The sequence below is a fragment of the Apium graveolens genome, chromosome 6, assembly GCF_009905375.1.
Source record: "Apium graveolens cultivar Ventura chromosome 6, ASM990537v1, whole genome shotgun sequence".
NCBI lineage: Eukaryota > Viridiplantae > Streptophyta > Magnoliopsida > Apiales > Apiaceae > Apium > Apium graveolens.
In genome coordinates this window covers 2649198-2671156 of record NC_133652.1, presented here as the reverse complement: position 1 = coordinate 2671156, position 21959 = coordinate 2649198, and the positions used below count along the sequence as shown (strand labels likewise).

General features: G+C 37.1%; 1 protein-coding gene across 1 annotated transcript; it reads left to right on the top strand.

Moving 5' to 3' along the window:
- Window positions 1-243: 243 nt before the first annotated feature.
- Window positions 244-774, top strand: LOC141664426 (uncharacterized). The gene has a single exon (XM_074470378.1). The coding sequence runs from the start codon at window positions 244-246 to the stop codon at window positions 772-774; it is 531 nt and encodes a 176-aa protein (XP_074326479.1).
- Window positions 775-21959: the final 21185 nt, after the last annotated feature.

The window sequence follows — 21959 nt, the reverse complement described above, 5'->3', positions numbered from 1 at the left end:
ATTGTGTCGGACCGAGACCGCATTTTCCTTAGCACATTTTGGAAAGATATTTTTAAGCTCCAAGGCACAACGTTGAAGCGTAGTATGGCTTACCATCCTCAAACAGATGGCCAGACAGAGATTGTGAACAGGGCTATGGAGACGTACTTGCGATGCTTTGTGGGTGGTAAACCAAAGACATGAGCTCAGTGGCTGCCCTGGGCAAAATATTCGTATAACACTTCCCCTCACTATTCTACGAAGATGAGCCCATTCAAAATCTTGTATGGACGTGATCCACCACTTTTAATGAAAATGACCCAAGGGCAGTCTGTGGTGAACAGCGTGGAAGAGCTTCTGCAGGAGCGAGATGCCATTCTTGCGGACCTACATTTTAATCTAGTCAGAGCCCAACATATGATAAGACAAACAGCTAACTCTAAAAGGCGGGAAGACTCGTTTGAAGTAAATGATTGGCTATACCTTCGTTTGCAGCCCTATCTCCAAAGATCCTTGGCCAAACGCCCTTACGAAAAATTGGCAGCTAGATTTTATGGTCCATTTAAGGTTACAAAACGAGTAGGCATGGTGGCTTATGAATTGGGACTACCAGAGAGCAATAAACTTCATCCTATATTCCATATCTCGCAACTCAAAAGAAGTATTGGAGTGACCCTGGTGTCTCCCCCTATTCCTCCACACCTATCTGGTGACATGGAGATGGTTGTGGAACCTGAAGCAGTACTTGAAGTTAGGCAAATGCAAAGGGGTCTGTTGTTGAACTCGAAGTGCTGATCAAATGGAAAGATTTACCAAGATTTGAAGCAACATGGGAAGATGCTGCCACCCTCAATCACCAGTTTCCATTGTTCCACCTTGAGGACAAGGTGAGTAATTGGGATGAAGGTATTGTAATGGACCAGCCCATGACTAAATCTGGGGACTAGCCCAGTACCAAATTAATTAGGTATGCAAGAAAACAACGGAGGGGCAAAGATGTCATTATATAGCCAAAGTAAAGGGTAAGAAGGGAAGTGAACAAGGAAGGGAAGGGGAGATATTAGAGAGAGGAATTAGGAAAATATCTTATCGATGAAATTGTAATTTTCTGTTCTTTTAAACCCTAGGAGAGCACTGGACCTCTCGAAAGTCCAGATATCTATCTTTATGCAGTTGTAATCGTTGAGAGTGGTGTTTAATCGAGTTATATTTATATCAATTAGTGAGTTTCCTCTTTATTTACAAGTCCAAACATCACATAATCACTACAAGATACCTTTACTCCATATAAATATAACTCGATTAAACACCACTCTCAACGATTACAACTGCATAAAGATAGATATCTGGACTTTCGAGAGGTCCAGTGCTCTCCTAGGGTTTAAAAGAACAGAAAATTACAATTTCATCGATAAGATATTTTCCTAATTCCTCTAGGAGATATTAGAGAGAGGAATTAGGAAAATATCTTATCGATGAAATTGTAATTTTTTGTTCTTTTAAACCCTAGGAGAGCATTGGACCTCTCGAAAGTCCAGATATCTATCTTTATGCAGTTGTAATCGTTGAGAGTGGTGTTTAATCGAGTTATATTTATATCAATTAGTGAGTTTCCTCTTTATTTACAAGTCCAAACATCACATAATCACTACAAGATACCTTTACCTTCAAATAGAATAATATATCTTTAATAAATTGCGGGACGTCGCCGGGAGGCAACGTCGAGTAACGCTCTCTGATTAAGTTGCTTAATGATAATGTGTATGGATGGTACTATTTCTATAAAAATATGATAATATGTTTATATGGTACAATTTCTATAAAGACTTTCATATTTTTTAATCGTAATTAAAATGTATACATATAGTACTAATTCTATAATGAAATGTGAGACGAAGTCGTGAGATGTAATTGAGTAACACCCATTATATAATTAGGTCGAGTAAATTTACAATCTTGTGAAAATTTGATTGTGTTAACAAATTTTCGAATCTTATTGCAAACAACTGAAATAAGTAAATCAACTACACATAATTAATAAATATAGTTAATCCAAATATACTAAATTTTAGTTTGTTAGATTTTTCAACATTTCCATATTTACTTATACTTATATAGTTAAGTCAATATGTGTATACATGCGTGATTAGTTTAAATCTAAGTATTATTTTTCGCTATACCGAACTTCCATTTTGTTGAAGTTTTAAAAAATAACAATTTTCTATTATATATAGTTTTTGTTAAATAAAATATTAATTACTTTAAGCAATTGTATCAAAATTTATAGACACAAGTATTAAGAGAATTACATTTCATTCTTTGTTCGTGTCATATGACACATTGACTTTGTATTTCATAAACTTTGACAATTTAGGTTTTTGTGTGAACAATGCATATTGCAAGTGGTCTAACATTTTGTTTTTAAATTATATGGAGTGGAACACGGGTTTGAAATGTCTAATTGATTACAACTCTATTTAATTTAATGTTTCGTGCTGTTATTTACGCGTTTTTGTGCACGAAAAGCACTTAAAATTCTATTAACGCATGATTAACATACAATTTGAATCATATAATCAACTCTAAATCCTCTGCAACACGGAATAGTTACAAACTTCAATTTCAATGCCAAGTTTAGCATAATCATATTCAGAGTATAAATTGGTATTGGATTGAACTTGATTCTATTTATACATATAATCTTTAAACAAGATATTACTAAATGATATACATGATTAATATGAAATCAGTTTTAATAGAAGTTGTATCAAAATTAACTCTGAAACTTATGTAAACCTAACTACGTTCTATAGTACAATATCAATGTTATATATTACTCCATTATATGGCAAAGAAAATCAATTCATTATCGGTAAAACACCACTGCATCGTTTGCCTTACAATCCAACCACAACAACAATACAGGTTAGTTATTCAATTTAATCTACACCATTTATTTGTAGATACTGTTATTCCCTAAACAATACAACAAGAATTACAGAAGGGGGGGGGGTTGAATGTAATTCTAGCTACTTTTTGAGATTTTAAAATTGTTCTGACTTAATATATATAACAGTGTTTGATTTGCAATAGTGCGGAATGAAAGAGTAATAGAAATCAAATCACTAAGTAATAAAACACAAGCTTTAAAACTTTCTGGTGGATTTGAAAGTATCCACCAGATATATATATATATATATATATATATATATATATATATATCAGATTGAGAACTCTGTGAAGCTTTGAATAGCTCACAGCTGCTTTACAAGTTGAACAAACAAAACTACAGAGAAATTCTTACAGCATACAACTTGATATGTTTCTCTGAAAATAAGCTTGCTTAGTTCATTGTTCTACTTGCTACACTTGGTTTATATATCACCAAGTTACATGACAGTAAGATAAGATAATAAAACAAAACTATATCTAGTCTAACTCCATGCTACTTCATTACTCTATTCCAGCATCTTTGAATATCTTAATATTTGCATGGAAACGGTAATGCTTCTTTATTCTTAAAATTCTGCTTAACAGGCTGCCACATTCCTTTTGCAAACACCCAACGCATGTGATTGTGTTGTCACTATCAACAGCTATTTTGAATATGAACATCCGTCGGGAGTAAGTTGAACATCCGTCAGGAATATGTTGATCATCCGTCGGGAGCCTTGTAGATCATCTGTCGGGAGTTTGTCAGTCACTTGACTCTATTTCACTTATACAGAATTACAAGACATCTCATATTTACAATTGGCCAACCTATTCTCAATATCTATCTAGTAGTCAACATGACTTAGAGAATCCTACAGAATCTACTAGATTAAAACATGTTGTTTGCAGAATTATGCTACAGTTCTTATTTGTTACATAAGCTACACTCTCGATGGATGTCAAATTGTCATCCGTCGGGACTATAAAGTTCATCCGTCGGGACTATATAAGAACATCCGTCGAGAGCTACAAAATTCACTAAGTTATATCTACTAAGGTATTTTGTTTAACTTATCATCAAGTTCACAACATATTCCTAACAATCTCCCCCAATATATTTCTACTAGAATTGTAGCCATAAATTAAGAGAAATTTGATGAACAAAACACCCCAAAAGTATAGATTAAAATATAGTAGATAAAACTGATAAGTGCTACAAATTTATTGAAAATTGAACAAAGCAAAGTTTTCGAAGAGTTCTCACAATCATTATCAAGGTACTCCTCTAGACTGAGTAGATGATTCTATTTCCTTGATTGTCTGGATTTCTTCCCAAGCTTCCTGTTGTTTTCTTCTATTTGATTCTGGAGTTGTTTGTGGAATTCAAGTTCATCAGCTTCCAAATAGATCCAGCTTTTCTTGCATTTCCAATAGAGTCTCATTGCTAGAGATACTCAATTGGTCATCCAGTCTGAAGAATGTTCTAACTCCCTTATCATCCATGAATTCCATCAGCCAATGAGGCCTCAAATGCACTCTACTTCCTGTGAAGGGAATTGTTAGAGTTCTTGGAAGTGCATTCTTGGCTTTATCACTTCTTAGATCTTCTATCTTCTTTAGGACCAATTTCCTTGAAGTTACATTGAAACCAAAGTTTTTCTTGCAGGATGAGAAGATCTTTATTAGTACAGAACAGCTTTCCTGAAGAATCCTGTGAAGTAGCCATGTGATTTCTCTCCCTCCCTTGTACTTAAACACCAGTCTTTCAGGAAGATGTTTGTGAGCATCAATCCCTCTTACTTCTTCCAATTCATTCTAGTCGAGGTTTATATCTGAAAACTCCTTGATGTCACAGATATATAAAAGATCTCCCTTGTTGACTGTAGGTTGAGATTTGGTTAGAGTCTTGGTTCTGAGAGTCACAAGCTTGACCTTCTTGATTGCTTTAGTCTTTGTTTTCTTTGGCTTGTTGAAGATAGGTAAGTTGAGTTCAGGAATTGGCAAACTTTCCCAATCTATTGGCTCATCCTTGGGAATTATAGGCTCACCATGAAAATTCTTTGTTGGATCCACCTTGAATTCCTCATGTACCACTGAGGGCTTGGATGTTTGAGTTAAAGTTGTAGACTGTTTAAGAATGTAGTCTTCCAGTTCCTCATCATTGAAGTCCAATTTTCTCTTGATTCTTTGCTTGTATCTTGGTTTCTTTTTCTGTTGAGGTTCATTCTGCACTTTTTGATCCTGAGTTTCAGTTTCTACAGTTGGTTTTTCAGAGATATCAGTTACAGCTTTCACAGCTTGAAGCTTGGCTACTATAGCAGCTCACTCTTTCTTTTGTTTGAGCTTCTTAGCATCTAAAGCAACTTGCCTCTTTTCTTGCTTAAATTCTAACTTTTTCTTCACTTTTTGCTGCTATAAACTGAGGGTGTCCAGCCACCACACAAATCTCTTTTCCATTCCTGTAAATTTTGGCAATTCTCTTCTTTTGTACTGAATCAGATGGATCTTTGAAAAATGTTATGGACCTTGCCAACAGCTTCTTTTAATCTGGTTTTGGAGTCTCAAACATGAGATCCAAGGGATTCTTGTCTGATGACTTTGGATAGTTCTTTTTAGGCTTCAAAATCAGATTGGCTTTTGGAGATTTGATGCATGAAGTTTGGCCTTTTTCCAAGCTACCTAGACTCATTTCATTCACTGAGATTTGCTTGACTTGAGAGTAGTGAAGAAAGATCTTGTCTGGTTTCTTTATCTGACCAAATTTCTTCTGAATCTCTTCATCAATTTGCTTCCATTTATCATCCAGCTCCTTCTCAATTGCTGCTACATCAATCTTTTTCAACTTATCATTTGATTCCAGCTTTGCTGCTGCTAGATTGATTAGATCAATATTATCCATAGCTGGTGGCTTAGTGAAAGCAATTGCTGGCACAATTACTTTACTGACTTGGATGTTGAGCACTTTCTCCCCCTCACTTGTTGAGTCCCCTTGACTAACTGGGATGAGTGAGTCTTTCTCCGCCTTTTTGTTAGCATCAAGTTGATGATAAGTAGGGAGTTGTCTGTTGAAGCAAGCTGGTTTGAGCCTCCTGATTTTCAAGAAGTTTGGCCACTGACTTCTCCACATTTGTCAACCTAGAGTCCATGGCTTCAACCTTCCTGTTCAAATCAGCTTCTTTTCTCAATTTCTGTGCTATCTCAGTCATAGTGGTTCCAGGAAGTCTAGCATTTAACCTTACTATAAAATCTTGTTTGACTTTTGAAACTTCTTGCTTAATTTTATCCACACTTTGACTATGTTGGAGGGCCTGAATTTTGTGCATCTGTAGAGCTTCCAGATGTGTTGTGAGTAACCTTTTTGTGCTGGCATTTGTGGATGCTTGAATGGCTGTTTGGGTGTCATGAATAAGCTTGAACAAGGTGGATTGGAGATGTGAATATGAACATTCTTTGGTTAGCATCCAGGAAGGAATATCTGTATCTCCCCTATGCTCATGCTATCATCCCCATCATCCTCACCATCATCCCCAAAAGATTCTTCAGCCAATTTAAACTCACTACCAGTTTTGGATGGCATAGCAGTGATGGCATCCTTTGCCCTTTGTATTGAGGTAGTTGTATGCACCAGGTTTAGCATCCTCATTGCCCTGTCCAGCTAGAGTTTGATAAGCTGGAACATGATGAGTCAATGTCTCAGCATCCAAAGAGATAGAATCTATAACAGCTTGATATTCTTGCTGAAATAGTCTCTCTCTTTCTGCTTCACTAACATCCATTGACTCACTAGCAATGGTTTCCACCCTTGTAACTCTTGTCCCTTCATTTCTCTCATTTTTTTTCTTTTCTTGCATCAAGGGCTCCCCTTGGCTCACCACCCTCACACTCTCACCTTCACCTACTAAGGTGGAACTCCTCTCACTCTCTTTTACCAGGCTGGAAGAAATAGCCTGCATTTGTTCACTCCTTTCCTCTCCTTTTGCCTGAGAGCAACTCGGCCTCTCACTCAATTCACTCCCTTCCCTCAGTCCTAAGAGTGATTGTACAACTACTAACTCATCTACACTTGTAACAATTGCTAAAATTTCAGTGTGTGTAGTGAGTACCGACGGATGAGAAACATCCATCGGGGCAGTAGTTAGGCTAGCCGACGGATGACTGCTGTTAGGAACATCCATCGGGAGACAATCACTAACCGACGGATGAACAATATCCACCGGAATAGAAGAAATGAATGAGTTTGGAGTGGAGACTATTGTTGACTCTGTGCAGATTGATGAAAATTTGGGCACAGATGTCTCAATAGTTCCTGAAAGAATTGGCAAGTGAGCCAACAAATCATCCAAAAGATGATGCTTACTTGTACTAGATTTTGGCTTCCCCAACAGAGTTAAAAAAGGGGAATCAGGAATTGATGTGTTGATCATATCCACATCCATAGAATTTGTGGGAGAGTTTGGTGTTTGTGGTGCTTCTATGATTAAGGATTTTGGCTGTGACTCCATATTTATTAGAGCCACATCAAACTGAATTTGTGATGGTGCATGTACTGAGTCTTTGACTGTAGTAGGCACTGTGTGTGTACCCTGTGTATCTCCAGTTGGTTTGGATTTCTTCTTTCTGGCATATGTTTGAGGTGAGCTAGTGTCCCTTACCCTCTTGGCATGTGCTCTTGGCTGAGAGATTTGTTCAATAGCTACATCCTTTTGGGAGGATACAACTAGCAATGAGCTTAATTCCTTTTTATGCACTGCAGTTTGTTGGGAAACTGCAGTGTGGTTAGGCTGGGAAACACTCACCTCTCCAACCTTATCCTTAGGGTCTCTTTGATGTTCACCCTGTCCCTCACCTAACTCACTCACATTCACACTCCCCTCTTGGTGTTTGGTAGATTTTGCAACTGGTTTCTTTTGAGAGAAACCATAGGGGGTTTTCTTTGATTTGGTTTTTGAAATTTTTATTTTGGTGAATTGGATAGGCATCTGTTTGGTCATTGACACAGATGCTATGGCCACACTCAAAGGCAAAGAAATTTGAGAGGTTGAAATAGTAGGGACATTGGTGCTTACCTCACTTACCTGAGGGCCCTCCATGATTGGAAAATAAACCAATGGCACCTCCTTGTGGTGATCAGCTCTATTCAAGTCTGCAATTACCCTTCTTTCTTAAACCCAACAATCTAATTTGTTGGTTGGGTTCTCAATTACAAGATCTTCACAGATATGGTTAGCAATAATCATAAGGAATCTAGTATAATAGATATGTTTAGATTTCTTATTAACCTCTCCTAACTTATATCCTAACTCAAACATAACAACATCACTAAAATTGAAGTACTTATCAGTAAGAAGCATGTAAAGCATGTTAAGCATAATAGTATTGACAGAATCAAAGTTACTCATCTTACCAGAAAACACTTTGGTAACTACATCACACAAGAAACTCCACTATTTCCTAAGACCTAGCCTCCTAATCTAACTTAATTTAGTAGTAGGAAGTGCATAGCCCATGGAGTTAAGCAAATTAACTATATCAGCATCTGTGTGTGGATTAGTGGTGGTGTTATCTGGAATCTTAAAGCATGCTTTGATAATATCACAGTTAATGTAGTGTTCCTTACCTTTGATGGAGAGCGTGATGGTTTTGTCACTAGCCTGATAAACAGCAATTGTCCACATCTCCTCCACAACTTCACAGTAGATTGTGGGTGATTCCAGCATGGCATAATTAAGCTTGCATCCCTTCACAAAATCCATCATTTTATGATAATCTTCAGATGCTGGAATCCCTTTGTTCACAAGTGCCACAAAATTGTTCTTCTCATAAATAAATCCTGACTGAGAAATGATTTTGACTACTGGTGTCATTGTTAGAGCAAGATAAGTTTCAAAAAGAGAGTAGTTAATTGCAGTAGAGAAAGATAAAAGAAATATATGAAAATGAATTTAGCTTTTATACTATCTCAGAAATAAACTGTCAAAAGTAATAAAGTAAAATAAAGTAATCAATCAAAATTGCCTAAAATAGCTGTTTAAAATAAAATAAACTGTAAAAATTTTTTCAATTATCCGTCGTGATATACTTACAGACTGTAAGTATATCCGATGGATAATGTTAAGTACTTTTAACGGCTAAGATGTAGACAATTTGATGGATAAGGATAAAACAGTTATCCATCGGGTATAAAATAATCCAGAAAAGTAATTGATTTTTATTAAGATATTCTATTTCGACGGATGATCAAACTCGATGGATAATGAGCATCCGTCGAGATGTAAATTTTGACTTAGCCAAAATTTCATCTAAAACAGAAAAATCAATTAAGTTTCTGGTTGCATCATAGCTTGCAAAATTATCAGAAAGGATTCAAGAATAATTAAGCATACCTAACTCACTTACCAACCTAAAAAAGGTGGATTCATCAAGTGGCTTGGTAAATATATCTGCAAGCTGTTTTTCACTTGGAACAAAATGAAGTTCCACAGTACCATTCATCACATGTTTCCTAATAAAGTGGTACTTGATGTGTATGTGCTTTGTTATTGAATGTTGTACTGGATTTTCAGTGTTGGCAATTGCACTTGTGTTATCACAAAAAATAGGAATTATGTCCACTTGTAGACCATAGTCCAACAGTTAGTTTTTCATCCATAAAATTTGTGCACAGCAACTACCAGCAGCAATATATTCAGCTTCAGCTGTAAAAGTAGAAACTGAATTTTGCTTTTTACTGAACCAGGATACAAGCTTGTTTCCTAGAAATTGACAGGTTCCTGTTGTACTTTTTCTATCTATTTTACAACCTGCATAATCTGCATCTGAATAACCAGTTAGATCAAAACCAGAATCTCTAGGGTACCAATTGCCAAGTTTTGGTGTTCCCTTGAGATATCTGAAAATTCTCTTAATAGCTACTAAGTGAGATTCTCTAGGATCAGCCTGAAATCTAGCACAAAGACAAGGAGCAAATATTATATCTGGCCTACTAGCTGTTAAGTACAAAAGTGAGCCAACCATGCCTCTATAGCTTGAAATATCCACAGACTTTTCAGTAGTATTTAATTCAATCTTAGTTGCAGTGGCCATGAGAGTTTTTGTAGATCAAACTTCTTTAAAAGATCATAAAAATATTTGGTTTGACTAATGAATATTCCATCACTTACTTGCTTAACTTGTAAACCAAGAAAGTAAGTCAGTTCTCCCATCATGCTCATTTCATACTTAATTTGCATCAATTTGGCAAACTTTTTGCAAAGTTTCTCATCTGTAGAGCCAAATATAATATCATCTACATAAATTTGAACAAGTATACTAGAGCCATTAACATTTCTAAAGAATAGAGTTTTGTCAACAGTACCTCTTGTGAAGTGATTTTCTAAGAGAAACTTTGACAAAGTATCATACCAGGCTCTAGGTGCTTGCTTCAATCCAAAAAGTGCTTTCAAAAGATAGTAGACATATTCTGGAAAATTTGGATCTTCAAAACCAGGAGGCTGACTGACATAGACTTCCTCCTCCAAATCTCCATTCAGAAAGGCACTTTTGACATCCATTTGATAGACTATGAAATTGGCATATGCTGCATAGGCTAAGAAAATTCTGATGGATTCAAGTCTTGCAACAGGAGCAAAAGTTTCATCAAAATCTTTTCCTTCTTGTTGATAGTAGCCCTTAGCAACCAATCTAGCTTTGTTCTTGACAACTATGCCATTTTCTCCATCTTGTTTCTGAATACCCACTTGGTGTCAATTGAATTATTTCCTTTGGTTTGGGTACCAGCTTCCATACTTTATTTCTTTCAAATTGGTTTAGCTCTTCCTGCATAGCTAAGACCCAATTAGGATCCAACAGAGCTTCTTCTACTTTCTTTGGTTCTTCCTTAGAAAGAAAGCTTCTATATAGACATTCTTCTTGAGTTGCTTTCCTTGTTTGAACTCTATAGGATACATCACCAATAATGAGCTCAAAAGGGTGATCTCTAGTGCATTTTCTCTGTTGTGGTAGATTAACTTTAGATGAAGATGCCTCATTGTTTTCTTGATGTGTGACTGAGTTTTGATTCTAAGAAACTCTTCTTGAGTTTGTGGATCTTTGACTTAAAGATGGGGTTCTTTCAGTAAGTGATCTTTTTTGACTTTCAGATTCTCTTATTGTTCCGACGGATGATGCACTTTGTATCTCGATGGATGAAGCTGATTGTCTACCGAAGGATGAAGCATTATTTAACTCGATGGATGTTGAGCTATGTGCTTCATTAGATGTAGAATTTTCTATATTTTCCTTAGCCACTATTTCTTGATCACTTTCATCATCAATGTCATCACTAACCATCTCAACATTATCGAATTTGAGGCTTTCATGGAAATCTCCATCTTGCAATCCTTCAATCTTTTTATCATCAAACACAACATGTACAGATTCCATAACAATGTTGGTTCTCAGATTGTAGACTCTATATGCTTTTCCCACAACATATCCAACAAAAATTCCTTCATCTGCTTTGGCATCAAACTTTCCATGTTGATCAGTTTGATTCCTTAAGATATAGTATTTACAGCCAAAGACATGTAAGAAATTTAGATTTGACTTCCTATTCTTGAACAATTGATAGGGTGTCATGCATTTTTGTGACGACCTCAATCTCGGGGTTAGGAAATGAGGACTCACACACCTCTAATCCACTAATTAAATATGCATAAACCCCGATTAACTACTAACAGGATCAACAGGATAAAGTATGAGACAAGATTACAACTACCAATCACCGAATATAACTTACAAACCCAAAATATTATTAAATAATCAATATCGATTCTGGCTGGAACCGACAGATAACCCATTGTATCTTTAAACATCTCTTTACTAGGCGTGAGCTCACTCATAACCTGTACTACCTGCTCTGGCAACTGGAAGCCCTCAACACGGTAGGGACCACCAGGTACGCTCTTACGAGCAGTGCGCCTAAGCCTGGCCATCTTCTTGCTTAACTGCCATGGTTAGATTAAGACAAAACAATGAGTATAAAACTCAGCAAGTAACTAAATAGCAGTTCTACAATAACAATTCTCATTATGCTTTGAACAAACTAGGGCATTCTATTTTAGCTAATCTAGGTGGCAGATTTTCGTATATTCATTTTTGTTTTCTTTGAGATAAGGAAAGGTATCCGAAGAATAGTTGGGCTTTCAAGAAACAAGGCTCGAAATAGGATGAAAGCCGACATTCAACACAAATCATTATAGGATCAAAATAGATCTTTCGGTAGAGGAAAGCAATAGTATTTCAAGATATAGAATCATTCGTATGATCAACAATTACAGGAATCAGGGTTCTGAGCTTTAAGCTCCACAAATACATAATCAACTCTTTTCAAAACTGTATAAACCATTTTCATTTCCAAAAATCAATTTACTGAACAAAAGTTTAAGTTCCCTTTTAAAAAAAATCATTTAGAACCCTTGATTGGATCACTTATCTTTCCATTTCATTATATACGGGTGATCAGCCCGTATCGACCTCCATTCCGGTCTTTAAGGTACCTTTCGGCATAATTTCAGCCTTAAATTGGACTAGTCCCACTAGCCTCTTACCATGACTGGACTAGTCCCACTAGCCTCTTACGTCTCAATCCAATCCTTCAGGAATTCATTCGGAAAACCTTGAGTTGGAAAAACAAATAGGTTTTCTAAAATTCATTTTATCATTACCAAGCCTTTGAAATCATTCGGACTTTTTCAAGTCGAAACTCATTCTTAATTCAGATTTTAAAGAAACAAAGTTCAGGGACTGAATCAAAGATACGCAAGGAACAATTCTCAAGAATTCTGTGTCAAGGATAACAAGGTACTAAATTTGAAGGATCAGTAATAACTCAGGGATCATTAGGGCGATCAAGAGAAACGGGGTATCATTAACAGAGTTATCCAAGATAATTTAAAGGTTCAATATGATCATGGCATTATAGGAAACTTAAACAGAAAGGCAGATTATCAACGGGTGAAATCAATAGGATTATCAATAACAGGTTATCAAGAACAAAGGGTATTTCAAATCAATATCAGGGTTTCATAAAGCAAGGGTTTCATACTTTAACAGTTCAATACTCTACATGGTATGAACAACATTTCCTTTACAATCATTTATACAAGTAATCAGAGTTACTTGCCTGAAATTGCTTTCTTGGGGGTTGAACTACTGCCACCTAGTATACTTTTCCCTTTCCTAGCCCGAATGCCCTCACGCTCTGAATCTACAATAAAACCAGAAATCTTAATTAGATTCCCAACTCTCTTTCCCGGAACGATCACTCTATACGATAACTCGATTATATTCTTGACTCGAACTATACGAGTATAGCTTATACAAATATGCACACAGCACATAGCACATAGCATAATTCTTTCTCATAGTTTTCATATCCTTATATACCTAGCAATCAAAGCATACTCGCTTGACCTAGGCTATTTCTCAAATCAAACTAACACGACTCTTTTACGAGTACTAGACACATTCACAACCAAACATTTACGTGCATACTATCACTTATATCAATCGACTTAATTCCCTTTTCTTTTATTCCTTAATTCGAATCAAAACATCAATCCAATCAAGCAAAATCAAAGATTTTCACATATAACACTCAATCATTCTTTCAATTACCAAAATCAAGTTTTAACCTTTATTTCTTATGGCCTATTCGGTCTTAACACTTATCACAATCAAGAATCAAACATGCAAAAACAGATTTTGACATGCAAGGTTATATACCACATTTCTTTCTTGTTTTAATCCCCTATTAAATCATTCCATTCATTAAGTCACCAAACCATGCATTACTTAATGATTTCAACTTAATCAATCCATCAAATCAACATACATACACTTGATCACCAAGTTATCCCCTTTTTATCTTGTTTTCATTCGGCAAGAACATAATTTTCAACTCAAAGACTAATTACTAGCATGCACTCATTGATCTCCTTTAAAACTATCATGCAATTGCTTTTAAATCATACAAACTTAGTGTTTACCAAGATTATCTCACCAAATTCAATTTCCTTTCTTATTAACTCAAAAATTCGAACCCAAACTTAGCATGCAACAATAATTCATTCCTTATTAGTCTAATCACCATCCATCATTACTTTAATCAAGTCTACTCACAACAAACCACTTTAAAGATTCAACCCATTCGGGTTTATCAAGAAAACACACATACAAAGATCAATCTTGACATGCAAAGTCCTATATCACATTTTTAGCTTGTTTTAAGCCTTCACTTAGTCATTTAACTCATTTTCATCAAGATTTTCGAAGCACAAAGCCAAATATCACTTAATGACTCAAACCTTAATCAAATTATTCAATCAACATGCATGCATTCACTTAATCACAAATCAACCTCTTCTAAACCCATTTTCTATTCGGCAAAAATTCAAAAACTCACAATCCAAGAACCAAACATTGACATGCATCACTAACTCCTCTTTTAAATCAACATGCAACTCTATTTCCTACTAATTAAGCTTAGTTCATACCAAGATCAAGTCACAAAATTCAGTTTCCCTTTTTATTAGCATAAAGCCGAAGCAAAACTCACATGCAAATCATAAAATTTGATTTTCTAAGCAACAATCACTTGCACACATTCATTTTACAATCAAGGAAATCATTTTACCAATCACATACTCAATTTTTGACAAAAGAAGCAAAACCCTTTTTCAAGTTTTCAAGAAATCATAACATGCAACATTAAAATCCAACAATCACATCATGAAAAACCCACCGGCTCTCCTTTAGATCATGGCCGGTGGTGGTCGAATTTGAGAGAGTCCATGACGGATCTCCTCTCGAGTTTATGACCTCCACAACCTCTTAAAATCACTCTTATAGTTATGCTTCAAGAAATTGTTTTTCTTAAACACAACCATAGTGATCACTTCAACAAAACCTTGCAAATACTTACATGCAAATAGGAATCAAGAAGTATACCGAAAATAAAGGCAAAAGGTAGCAATATCTTTGAGTTTGAGTAAGATTTGGGGGTTGCATGCAAGTGAGAGAAATGAGAGATGAGAGGGCCGAGAGGGAGTGAAAGAGAGAGAGAGAGTGTTCGGGAGAGAGACGAGAGAAAGAAAGAGAGAAGAGAGAAAAGAGAGAATGAGTGCACAAAAGAAAGAAAAGAAAAGAAAGTGGGTTATATATAGCACTTAGAAACAAGGGCAATCTAGTAATTTACCAACTTCCTTTTACTCACTCATCCCTTTTCTTTTTACTTAAATACGATAAAATTCAAATACAAAATATATCTCTCTCGGAAAGTCGAGAATTATTGAAAATGATATTTTTAACACGTAGGTCTCGAAATTAGCTTTTCATCCATTACTCATAATAAGAATTTGAGCGAGCGGTTGATTTTATATGAATTTCGCAAACTCGCTTTAATAAATACCTTTTCCGCATAAAATCAATTTAAAAATGCAAAGCTAATTCATATAAAAATCAATTAAATTCACTTATCATTTTTAAAAAGTCTCTAAGACCTCTATGAAGATAATAGAACAAATCCCATATTTTTATCCATCTCAGATGATTTTATAAAAATGTACGAAGGTTAAATAAACCCTTATGTAAATCACATAATTCCTTTAAAATTCACAGAAATTAACACAGAACATATAATCATGCACACAGTCAAGCAATCACACGCATATAATCACATAACGACTCAGGTCTGATCATAGAATCTATCCCTCTTTAATCTTTATTCCCTTTTTACGCGTACCGGGTCACGTTCAGCCTGACGGCCCGACGCTCAGCGTTTCGAATACGCTTCTCATTACCTTTGCCAATCAACACGTCTCTTAAGATGAAATACTTCATTCATTTACTTCACATATAATTCACATTTTATATTATTTAATTTCTATATTAGGACGGGTTCCGTTCTACCTGACGGCCCGAAACCACAGCTTGACTTATAAGCTGACTCTTTAAATTGGAACGTTTTTATCCACGCTCCTTAACTCTAGTATACAGATAAGACAAATAATCACCACTTAATCACATAATCTCATCACATAACACATACTTTACTTTCTTAATTACGACGCAAAATTCTCGGTCGTTACAATCTACCCTCCTTAAAAGGATTCTGTCCCCAGAATCTAATCTAAGCAAATAGATGGGGATACTTTTCTTTCATTTCGCTTTCTAATTCCCAAGTCGATTCCTCGACTAGTGGATTTCTCCACAACACTCTAACTAGAGGTACAACTTTATTTCTAAGCGTCCTTTCTTTTCGATCCAAAATTCGCACTGGTTGTTCCACATAGGACAAATCTGGTTGGATTTCTACTGGTTCCAACTCGATCACATGGCTCGCATCAGCATTATACTTCTTCAGGAGAGATGCATGAAATACATTGTGCAGATGTTGCATTTGCGGCGGTAGCGCTAATTCATACGCCACTTTCCCAACTTGTCGCAATACTTCAAATGGTCCAATGTACCTTGGACTTAGCTTTCCTTTCTTTCCAGATCGAGTTAAACCTTTCCAAGGAGATATCTTCAATAAGACCTTGTCTCCAGTTTCGAATTGCACATCTTTCCGCTCTTGATTCGCGTATTTTGCCTGTCGGTCTTGAGCTGCAATTAATCTCTTTTGTATCATTTCAACTTTTTCCTTCGTTTGCTGCACTAGCTCGGGGCCAATTAACTTGCGCTCACCAACTTCATCCCAATAAGTAGGGGATCTACACTATCTTCCATACAACGCTTCATAAGGCGGCATGCCAATACTTGCATGATAACTGTTGTTGTAGGAAAACTCAATTAAGGGCAAATGATCATCCCAATTTCCTTTGAAATCTATTGTGCAGGTTCGCAATATATCCTCAATTGTCTGAATTGTCCTTTCACTTTGTCCGTCTGTCTGCGGATGATATGCCGTACTCATTTTCAATTTCGTTCCCAAATGATCGTGGAATTGTCGCCAAAATCTCGAATTAAACCTTGGATCTCTATCAGACACGATAGATACAGGAACTCCATGACGCATCACGATTTCATCCAGATACATTTTGACCAGCTTCTCTAATGAAAACCTTTCGTTTATCGGCAAGAAATGTGCTGACTTTGTCAGTCGATCAATTACCACCCAAATCGCATCATGATTAGACTTGGTTTTAGGTAATCCTACCACGAAATCCATTGCGATATGTTCCCATTTCCATTCAGGTATGTCCAGTGGCTGAAGCAATCCACTTGGCCTTTGATGTTCCACTTTAACTCTTTGGCACGTGTAACATTTGCTTATCCATTCTGCAATTTCCATTTTCATGTTTGGCCACCAAAAATTTCCTTTCAAATCCTGGTACATCTTAGTACTTCCAGGGTGAATTGAAAATCTCGAGTTATGCGCTTCTTGCAAAATCTCGTGCTTTAGTTCCACAACATCAGGTATCCAAATACGTGAGTTAACACGGTATATTCCTTTTCCATCCTTTTGAGCTTTAATTTCTTCTCCCGTCAACTTATTCCTTTCGCGATTCATCACCTGCTCTTGACAGCATCTAATCTTTTCTAAAATTTCAGGTTGAAACCGTATTGCATAAATGGCTTCACCTCCACATTCTGGAGTCTGCACCACTATTTCCATCTTTTCAAAGTCCTTGATTAATTCTTCTAATGACGTTAACATATTCAACTTTTCCTTTCGACTTAAAGCATCAGCTACCACATTTGCCTTTCCAGGATGATAGTTTATCGCACAATCATAATCTTTGATCAATTCCAACCACCTTCTTTGTCGCATATTCAGTTCTTTCTGAGTAAAGATATACTTTAAGCTCTTATGGTCCGTATAAATCTCGCACTTTTCCCCGTACAAATAATGCCTCCAAATCTTAAGGGCAAACACTATTGCTGCCAATTCCAAATTGTGCGTTGGATACTTTTGCTCGTGCGGTTTGAGTTGCCTTGACGCGTATGCTATCACCTTCCCGTGTTGTATTAACACGCATCCAAGTCCTTTATAGGAAGCATCACTGAATATCACAAATTCACCTTTATCATCTGGTAATACCAACACAGGGGCGGTTACCAATCTCTTCTTTAACTCTTGGAAACTTTCATCACACTTTTCTGTCTAAACGACCTTCTCATTCTTTGTCGTCAATTTTGTCAATGGAACTGCGATCTTTGAGAAATCTTGCACAAATCTTCTATAGTATCCGGCTAATCCCAGAAAACTTCTGACTTCCGTCGGAGTCTTGGGTCTTTCCCAATTCATTACAGCTTCTATCTTAGCTGGGTCCACTTTAATTCCTTCTTTATTAACTACATGACCAAGAAATTGCACTTCATTTAGCCAAAATTCACACTTTGAAAACTTTGCATACAACTTCTCTTTTCGCAGAATTTCCAAGGAAATCCTCAATTGCTCCTTATGATCTTCCTCCATTTTGGAATAAATAAGTATATTGTCAATAAACACAATCACGAACTTGTCCAAATACTGCTTGAACACTCTGTTCATAAGATCCATAAATGCAGCTGGCGCATTCGTCAAGCCAAATGCCATCACCAAAAACTCATAATGTCCGTATCTTGTTCGGAACGCTTTCTTGGGTATATCTTCCGCTTTGATCTTTAGTTGATGATACCCAGATCTTAAATCAATCTTTGAAAAACACGAAGCTCCTTTCAATTGGTCAAACAAGTCATCGATCCGCGGTAGAGGGTACTTATTCTTGATCGTTAACTTATTCAGTTCACGGTAATCGATACACAATCGCATACTTCCATCCTTTTTCTTTACAAACAATACCGGTGCGCCCCACGGGGATACACTCGGTCGGATTACTCCTTTGTCCAACAACTCTTGAAACTGAGTTGCCAATTCCTTCATTTCAACCGGCGCCATGCGATAGGGAGCTTTCGACACTGGTTCCGTACCAGGAGCCAATTCAATCGTAAACTCGATCTCTCTGTCTGGAGGTAGTCCAGGAAATTCATCAAGAAACACGTCCAGAAAATCTCTTACTACCGGAATATCGTCGATCCTTACAGATTCTTTCTCCACGTCCACGACATGAGCCAAATAAACTTCGCATCCTTGACGCATTAATCTTCTCGCCTCAATAACCGTTAGAAATTTCTTCTCTTGCCTCTTTCCTTTAAATATCACTTCCTCACCATCCTTGGTTTTTAACTTCACTTTCTTACTTTTACACTCTATTTGCGCCTCATGATTTGACAACCAATCCATTCCAAGAATAACCTCAAATTCTCCTAACTTAAAAGGAATTAAGTCAGCAGAGAAGTGCCGACCTTCTATAGACACATCACAATCGGGACAAATCTTATTAACAACAACTTTCTCTTGATTTGCTACCTCTATAATCAAATTAGGCTCTAGAGGGTACGCAACACAATTTAACTTATCAAGAATGCTTTCAGAAATAAAAGATCTGGTTGCTCCAGAATCCATCAAAACTTTTACTTCTACTGAGTTTATAACAAGCATACCTGCTACCACGTCCACATCTTGCACCGCATCTTTCATTGACATGTTAAAGGTCCTAGCTCTGGGTTGAGTTGATGGTGCTGGGAGAGACGGCGGTCCAGCAATTCTGAGAACATTAGCCTTCTGCACAGGCTCCTTGCAATTTCTAGCCATATGGCCTACCTTGCCACACTCGAAACAAGCCAAATCAGGCTTCCTTATTTCATTTGAACATTCTGAAGAATAATGCCCCTTCTGGTTGCACTTAAAACATGTTATATCCAGCTTATTACACTTCCCCGGGTGTCTCTTTCAGCAGTTACTGCATTCTTGCATCTGGGGCCTGCTATCCTTTCCCGGTTGTCCAGCTTTCTGGAAACAGTTCTTCTGAGCTCCATTCCCGGGTCTAAACTTCTGAAACTTTTTGTTCTGACCTCCACCATTCTTTCCAAACTTTCCTCTGAACTTGAAACTTCCTTGCTCTTGCTCAGAGCTTTCAAACTTCCTCTTTCTTCCTTCATTTTCTCTTCGAGCAGCTTTCCGCTCACCTTCCACTATCATTGCCTTTTGAACCAAGGCAACATAGTTCTTGATCTCCAACATTGCTATTTGACTCCTAATCCACGGCTTAAGTCCCTGCTGGAACTTCTTAGCCTTCTTTGCTTCAGTATTCACGTACTCTGGCACGAACCTTGCCAACTCCGAAAACTTCACCTCATATTCTGCTACCGACATTTCCTCATGTCTAAGATCCAAAAATTTCATCTCCAACTGATCTTGCATATAACTTGGCAAATATTTTTCCAGAAACATCTCAGTAAACTTCTCCCAAGATAAGTCTTTGCCTTCCAACAACGGCTTAGAAGACTCCCACCAGAAACTTGCTTCATCCCTCAAATAATAACTTGCATACTGAGCTTTCTTATCATTCTTAACTTCGGCTAGCTCAAAGGCTTTTTCCATCTCTCTCAACCACGACTGTGCTTTAATCGGATCTGGCAAACCTAAGAACTCTGGAGGATGAACAGATTGAAAGTGCTTGAAATTTCCAACTTTTGGGGCCACAGGTTGTTGCAAAAGCTGAGCAAGTCTGCTCATCAAAGTGGTTTCTGGGTTTATTTCTGGGTCTTGGGTGGGAATTTCTTCTTCTTGGTGATCTGGTGAGTTGGCCATTTCTTACAAACCTGATTGAGCAATTACTTAGCAATATGATAGCATGGCATATATAACAACAATTTTTATGAAATCTCTTTTGTGGGTTTTAAGTTTTACCCAATTTGTACATGCAATCCTATTACTATATAATTCTCATATCAGTGTTGTTTTATCATGGCACGGAATAGGGTTTTATGATCTTTAGACATGGTTGTATGAAAACATAGCTGTATTTAAAACATGGCATTGAGAACAGTTTATAAGATAAACAAGGTGCACAAAGGGAAGCAAGATAATAGATTTATTTAAATCAAGTGTTACATAGGAAATATTCTGGATTTTAAGGTTCTGAAACAAGGTACAATAAATAGCAGGGTTAAACAGAGGAAAAACTGGAAAACATCCCCCTATCTACCCCTAACTTCCAACTACTACTACTATTATACTGGTCTGAGATACAACAAGGTAAATGAAAAAGGGATCCCGGCATCTGACCAAGTATCCAAAAGCCTACCGGCGCTGAAAATAACAACAACAATCTACGGGCTCAACCAACAGTCCCGTCTAATCATCTAGGATCTCTCTCAACACAACCAACATCCAGCGAATGATCTTATGCATCCTCTGGGCCTCAGCATCAGCATCACTAGTAGATGGTCCCTCATCCAATCTCCTCCTAGCAACCTACTCCACCATCTTCACTCGAACTCGCCACTCATCATCCATAACAGAAGCACACTGCCTAGACTCCCTGGCTAGCCTATCCACCAAAGCTCCTAACTCAGGAATGCGGGAGTACACAAAGTCTCGGTCCTGGGCTAACTTGCCACCAATACTGACAGGAACAGTCTTAGGCATCTCCGACTCTGGCTCAGGGGCAGGGGTCTCTGAATCAAGCCTCAAGGGTGAAATCTGCATGGGGATCTCACTACTCTCAGAAGGGTCCTCCTCTAGGTCTGAACTAACATATACAGGCTCCTCTAGAGAGGGTGGAATAGGGTCCACAGGGGTACCAGTCAAGCTAATCTAGGAGTCTGAGTCACTACCACTACTAGGATCCTGAGAGAAAACATAAAACAGCAACCAAGAAATGATGTTAGGGTCAAATAAAGCTTCCATCTAACTCACACCCTAACTCTAGTTTCTGCTTTACCAATCAAACACTTTCCTTAGACTATACCTAATAGTCTAACTCAACTCTACATGAGTCGAACTCTCTCGCGATATAGATATATTCCCAATATACCCCTTTTTAAAACCTAACTTGTCTCAGGGACTAGATCCTGTAGCTCTGATACCAACTTGTGACGACCTCAATCTCGGGGTTAGGAAATGAGGACTCACACACCTCTAATCCACTAATTAAATATGCATAAACCCCGATTAA

Bases quoted from the DNA above. Each gene is read 5' to 3' on its own strand.
- LOC141664426 (XM_074470378.1), top strand. From the start codon at position 244: ATGAGCCCATTCAAAATCTTGTATGGACGTGATCCACCACTTTTAATG.